The sequence below is a fragment of the Alligator mississippiensis genome, chromosome 8, assembly GCF_030867095.1.
Source record: "Alligator mississippiensis isolate rAllMis1 chromosome 8, rAllMis1, whole genome shotgun sequence".
NCBI classification, from domain to species: Eukaryota; Metazoa; Chordata; order Crocodylia; family Alligatoridae; genus Alligator; species Alligator mississippiensis.
In genome coordinates this window covers 63,657,305-63,664,072 of record NC_081831.1, presented here as the reverse complement: position 1 = coordinate 63,664,072, position 6,768 = coordinate 63,657,305, and the positions used below count along the sequence as shown (strand labels likewise).

Sequence of the window (6,768 nt, the reverse complement as noted above, 5' to 3'; positions counted from 1 at the left end):
GAGCAGCAAGGTGCTTGTAAACAGGTTCCTAACCTGCCCGACCATGGTGGAGTTGGGCATCCAGCCAGACTGCCCACTCTCCGATTCTTTTCATGCATGTGATAGAATTGGTAGCCCAGCAGCTCCGATAGGACCCTGGGAATCAGCACAGTTCTGATCCCCAGGAGCAACCAGGAAGAGACGAGGCTTCTAGCCTACATGGATGACCTCAATATTCTACGCAGGGACTGACCGAAAGAGCGTTACAAACACACCCACGTATACAGAGTGGGGGCAGAAGCCAAGCTTAATGTGAGCAAAAGCACCTGCCTGGTACTGGGTGAACTCAGGGACCTGTTGGCCCTGGGTGTCTCCGACCCCCAGGAGGGGCTAAGGATCCTCACGGTAGAGTTTGACCCAGAGCTGACTGAACAAAGAACATGGGAAAAGACTGAGGCTGCAGTCAAACAGAGGCTGGGACTGAGGCACTTGTGGCACAAGCACCACCTGTCAATGGGGGGCACATGGCACTCATGAGAATGGTTTTGCTACCAGTGCTTCTGTACACCATACTGGGCTTCCCCCCGGACCTCTCAGAGCAGGTCATCCATAGGATACAGAGTCACATGCCTTTTTGTCACAGGATGGGATCCTCAAGGATGTCCGTGGTACCCCTAGGGCTCCCTTGACTGTGCCAATAGAGCCCGCTGGGCACTCTATTCTCACCCACCACATCTTGATGTCATTGTAATGAGTAAAGGGGCTGCCTTTAAGCTTACTTGAGCACAGTCCTGATGGACTTCCTTGAACCCCCTGGCTCCCAGACCCCTTGTGGGTCCCACTTCAAAATAGATGTCCCAGGGACACCCCAGCCTTATGGGCTATATGCACTTTTACCATGGCTCCAGCCACTCCTTTACCATGCCCCAAGTCTTGCAGATGGCATTGACATTGTCTCATCTAGGCCCCAACGTGATTTGGCCCTCTTGTCCTCTCTGGGCTCTCCACAGCCCTGTCCCTGTGCCCTCACCAGCACCAGGGTCTGTGCACCCAAATGCCACGTCCTCACTAGCACCAGGGTCCCCACACTGCATTGGGCCTCCAATGAGGCCTCTTCCTTCCCCAAATAGCTTCACCCAAACCATTAGTGGTTATGAAACAACAAACAAAACAAGCCCCTGGGCTATAACATAACACACAAGACCAGGGTATGCTCTGCCCTTTTAAAAGCATCTAACTCAGTCCTCGGCACTAAGTGTCTAGGAGGCAAGGGTACCTGCCGAGCTCATGGAGCTCCATTAGCCCCAGGTGCAACATATCAGGCCGTTCCTACATCACTAGGCACTTTTCCCCCCTTGAAAGCTCTTCCCCCTCTAGCTACCAGTAGGGAACTGCCCTCCCTAGCTCCAGCCTGGGGTTTATAGGGGCCCAGGGCCCCGCCCCTTCTGGTCAGCTGACCACATGCAGGTGCAGGCTAATTTGCTCTCTGGCTTGTTGCCCTGGTAACCTGCACCTGGGCTTCTGTCTCTTTGTCTGGGCTCTCTCCCCTGGTAGTTTCTGCTCTTCTAGGAGCAGGGCACATTAGTGCCCTGCGACACTTTTCTTTTGGGGCTACAGATGGAAGAAGGTGGCAAGGACCACACAGTATAAAGCAAAAAAGTCTGGAGGCAGAAGAAGGCCAGAGGCCCTACAGTTCCTCGGGGCCAAGTACATGAGCCAGATCTGCAAATTGGCAATGGGAAGAATCCAAAACAGCCTGCTTTGTAAAGTATTTTGGAGGACACGTGCTGCACCAATGGCAGGTGTACATGACAACCAAATTGAGTCCATGGACCATGGAATTGCTGTGGTTCTACCGGATCTTGGAGCATTTCCAAAACAAATTTGAGCTGCAGGATGATGCCCCAGCAAGCCTGATGAACCACTGTAAAATGAAGGCGGTAGTAAGGACGAGATATTGTATTGCCCGTGGACCCACTACCTGCTGACAGCTGCCAGGCCATGTAGGAGTTACACACACACACACACACACATTTATATACATAAAAATAAATATTTTTGCACAAAAAAAAACAAACACTGCTGCAAATAGTCATGATATGGGTGTGAATATTTCATGGGCCTGATTTTTAAATGTGATTTGTACCAAAACAACTTCTAAAGGCATCAACGGGAACTGCAAACACTCAGGTTTTTTGCTCTGTCTAGTTCCTGGCTCACCTATGCCTGAGGAAGTTAGGCCTGTCCTTGAGAATTTGCACAACTGAGTCATTTTGCATGACTTAAACACAATTCAGGAACATAAAGATCATCTGTAGTGAGTACTTAGCCACCAGTGTAACTGCAGGTGACAGGTAACCAAACACAGGGGCTTTGCACCTGAGACCTACACTATAACAGGCTTGACCTGGTGCAGCTGCATCAGGATGGCTCCAGAGGCAGTCAAATCTCTAATAAAGGCAAGGTTACAGACAAGGCATAGTCTGCTTCTATTTACAACCCAAGCTTGACTGGTGTCAGCATTCCTGTTTTATAATGGGGTCTTGGCAACACAGGAGGGTTTTTTTCCTATGTAGATGCAGCCTACAGCTTCTTAAAATAGGCATCTTGTTCCCAGAAACATACATTTGAATTTGATTGCACTGTGCTTTATGAGGTACAATTCTTTGCAAGTTACAGCCTTCAGCTAAACACAGAAAACAGCCTTGCTTGGTGTTTTCAAAATGCATCTTTTACACTCAAATCCTGTTCTGTGTATTTACATAGTTGATTATCTACAGTAATCAAGGCAACTAGTGGCTGATCTTCCATGGTGTTGTATGCCTGCCCCTTAGCAATTTGTACCAATTACACTAAAGAGCCCTCTGGAAACTGAAGGTCCATGTGCTTCCTCTCTGCTTGTGAAATTTAATTTCTTACTTGTCATAGCCTATTGTTTTTCCTCACTCCCCAGCTTCTCACCTCTGACACCTCAGCTCATCTGCAGGCCCCTGAGGGGCTGGATCTGTGGAATCAGCTAGTTCTGGGCTTTCTGTATCCCACACACTTAAGTGTCTGCTAACTATGCCCTTGTCAGTGACAGTACCTAATCCAGGGTGTGAGATGTGCCATCCCCAGCAAGAACCAGTGACTCTTTCCTGATGGAATTAAGGATGGGGAAAGGGGGAGGGGGATTTTCGGTGGTTTCAAATTGAGTGGATCCTTGTTTGTTTATTGGGGGTGGGGGAGAGGGAACTGGAGGCAGGTCATTGGACAGGAGATAAATCAGCTGGGATCCAGGGAGGTTTCTGGTTACAGATCACTTAAGAGGTAGGCAGACTTGCAGAGCTGGGGATGACTTGAGTTTTTTCTTTTCTTTTGGATACTACAGTTGGGGGCAGTCTTAAGGAAGGAATCCTGTGCTATGGAGAGGGGGCTGCTGTGTGTCCTGGTACTGCTGATCATCCTCTGGGGGGCCTCTGGCCAGGATGGGGAGTATTGCCATGGCTGGGTAGATAGCTCACAGCTCTGGCACAAGGGTTTCCAGTGTCCAGAGCGCTATGACATCCCACAGGCTACCCTGTGCTGTGGCACCTGCAGCCTGCGCTACTGCTGCTCATCTAGAGAGGCTCGACTGGACCAAGGCTTGTGTCCTAATGACCACGAACAGAGCAGTCCTATGCCTCCATCAGGTAAGGGACCTGTATGGGGATGGATGAGCAGATCAGGGTGGATTTCTGGCTTGTGCTGTTTATAAGGAGTCTGATCCACTACCCCTAAGCCCTCCCTCTATAGTTGCAGGTGCTACCTAAGCAGCGCTTGCCTTCCTCTGCATCTCATGACCTTCTTTCCCTTTCCTCACTTTCAAAGCTGGTCAACTTAGGCTGTTTCTAATAGTCACAGACTCCCTCTCCTCACTCCTGTGCCCCAGAAGACTTCATTTAACTGTAATTGAAGGGAAATCATCTAAAGCTAGGGAGCAAGGAGGCATCTTTGCAGTCCCACCGATCTAAAACAAACCTTGTTCCCTTGTTGAGTGTAGAGTGCCGTGGGAAGAAAGCTGCCCAGACACTGGGCTAAATTGCAGGCCCGTCTGTTCATGGAATTAGTTCTGATTTAGCTGTGTGGACATACCCTCTCTGGCATGAGACTGCCTCAGCCCTATTAGGTTAACCCGCCAGGGCATGGTTAGTTGATCCAGAATAACTGTACTTTAGATTTGCTCCCAACAAAGCAGAAACCACTTCTGAGTGTGGACAACCCTTGTGGTACTGCCTGCTGGAGAGGGAAGTGAGAAATCCATTAGCAGGACTGATCCATTAGCAGGGCTGTTTTCCTTAATGGAACAGTTCATGGCCAGAAACAACTAGGCTGCCTTGGACTAAGGTCTCTCCATAAGGATTTACTTATGCTGGCAGCCCTATGCAGATAGCTGATGCCAAGTGGAAACCAAAGTGTTAGAGCTTCACTTGGTGCTCTTTTTTGCTTAGGTTTTGGAGCTTTTCATGTACATGCAAGGCATCCACATAGCATTGAAAAGCAACTGAGCAACAGTGTTAATTTTGTGTGACAAGGTGCTGTGGTGTACGTGCAGCTAGCCTCTTGACTGCTAATGCGGTTGAGGTTTGTGGACTTCTGGTCTTTAATGATGACTCTGGTTTGTAAGAAAAATCTTGGACACACAAATTGCATAGGGAAGCTTTACCTAGTATTCATGAATCATGCACAGCAAATTAGTTGAAACATAAGAACTGCCATTTACTGGGTCCAACCACAGGTTCCATCGTGCCCAGTACCCGTGTCACACAGTGGTACAGAGTGGATGCTGAAAGGGAGATTGATCAAGGCATGACTAGGGTCTTTTCCACTGTTTCTCTCTCACTTGCAGTCTCCAATATTTAAGGTTAAGTTCTGATTCAGAGGCAGTATCCCTAGCTCCAGTGTTCAATAGCAACTGATGCCCCTTTCCTCCAAGAATTTGTCCAATCCCTCTTTGAATCTGAGTAAACTGTCAGCTTTCACACACAGTGTGAAAAAACTTCCTTGTTGTTAAACTTACTACCTACTAGTTTCATTTTGTGACCCATAGTTCTTGTCTCGTGGGGGGGGGGAAGCTTGCTAAGAAGAACTTTTCCAATTCTTTGAGTTGGTTTAATAAAAGATATCAGATTTACCCAAAGAACCTTGTTTTAATAAATCCCTATTCGCTCTTCACCGCTTTATTTTGGAAATCCTTCTCGGGTTTCTCCTCAAGTGTCTCTTTTCCTAAACTGAACAGGCTTCATTCTTCACCTTTTTATGCCTTGTATCAATAATTAAACTGAAAATACAAGTCTCCTAAGCTTAGAATGCCTATTTACACCGGTATAACAATAGATTGAATATGGAAAGCTAGTGGAGTATCTGACTCTGTATTTTGAGCTCTTGCCAGCAAGAACACAAGCAATGGCTTTACTCTATCTGGGGTCTTGCTGATCTTTTTGGAGTATTAAAGGGTTCAGAGCTTCTGGTGATATATGCAAAATACTATGGCTCTCTCCTTGTGGGATGCTGTAAAATTGAATTGAAATGTTATAAAAACAAAATTCAGGCATTTGGGGGGCATGAGAGGTGAAAATACCTCTAAATGGGAGATGCTTTTTATATATAAAAAATTAATCAACCTCTTCTCAATTTTCTAGTGCCCATGTACTTGCCTTTCCTCCTTGTTGGATCTGTATTTGTGGCTTTCATCGTCATTGGAATCCTTATTGGACTTTGCTGCTGCAGGTGTTTGAAATCACAAGATGAGGAGCAGCAAAATGGGTCTGCACCAATCCAGAGTCGGCTGCTAGAAGCTGATCCTCCTTCTCGGCTCTCCAGTTCTAGCTCTAGTTCTGCCACCAGAGTTTCCTTGGGTGGTCATACTCAGACCAACAATATCTGCATGAGTATGGCTCCACCTTTTCCTGTCATAGGATGCTCCCAGTTCTTGCCACCTCCATCAACCAGTGGACTCCTGCAGGCCCCATGTATTAATTATGGAATACCAACTGATCACGCTGCAGTCATGACACCCACTCCTTTCCTTAGCAGAACAGTTCATGGCCAGATTTCTAACTCTTACTCCCTAAGTGCAATGCATGATGACGGAAGGATGTGTTCAGGAGTCTACATCTAAGAAAACTACCTGTAACTGTAAAATAGTGCTCCATGCTGCACACCCGCAGGTGCTTCAAGGACAAAGTAACTGAAAGCACACCTTTTTAAAGCATTAGCATGCATGAAATGATTCCTGGCTTTTTAAACTAAATTAAAAGTAATGTGACCTTTTTAATTGCTTAGTGTTTTAACCTCTGTGACTTGCAGTGCTGTTGAAAAGGCACCCGATTCTGTACCCATTCTTTGTTTTGACAAGAATTTCAACTAAAGCAATGGCAGTGCAAGCATCATCCAATGTGACTCTGCCCTCCCCTTGAGGGATCTTGCTTAGAGTTCAGATGCTCTTTCTGGCTCCTTCATTTCTTGGCAGAGCAGGTCTAATCCTGGTGGAGACTTTAGTTGTGGATACGACACCTGTCAGTGGGGAAAGTGGAGTAAGATTCTATGGTCCTTCACATACACAGGCCAGAAAATACCAAGCGGGTGGTGAAATGCTTGTTCAGTCACTAATCTAGGCTGAGTTTGAGCCAACTGCTTAAAGGGCTCTGTTGCCTACCAAATGCCATGGCCATTCTGCCACCTTAATGGGAGTAACTTTGCATTAATTTTTAACAACTCCAGTAATTGGAGAAGGCATTTTCTACAAGTCATTTTAATCTGATACTGTCC

The 6,768-nt window shown here is 46.9% G+C and overlaps 1 protein-coding gene across 1 annotated transcript; it reads left to right on the top strand.

Moving 5' to 3' along the window:
* Nucleotides 1–3,211: 3,211 nt before the first annotated feature.
* On the top strand, nucleotides 3,212–6,274 carry LOC102565396 (protein shisa-1). The gene is made up of 2 exons (XM_006270109.4): nucleotides 3,212–3,650; nucleotides 5,640–6,274. Exons 1-2 carry the CDS (start codon nucleotides 3,383–3,385, stop codon nucleotides 6,116–6,118), a joined length of 747 nt encoding a protein of 248 aa, XP_006270171.3. The 5' UTR covers nucleotides 3,212–3,382; the 3' UTR covers nucleotides 6,119–6,274.
* The last annotated feature ends 494 nt before the right edge of the window (nucleotides 6,275–6,768 follow it).

Excerpts from the sequence above, each read along its gene's own strand:
- LOC102565396 (XM_006270109.4), top strand. The coding sequence starts at position 3,383 with ATGGAGAGGGGGCTGCTGTGTGTCCTGGTACTGCTGATCATCCTCTGG. Across the intron at positions 3,651-5,639 it reads CAGTCCTATGCCTCCATCAG|TGCCCATGTACTTGCCTTTC; the intron begins GTAAGGGACCTG and ends TCAATTTTCTAG.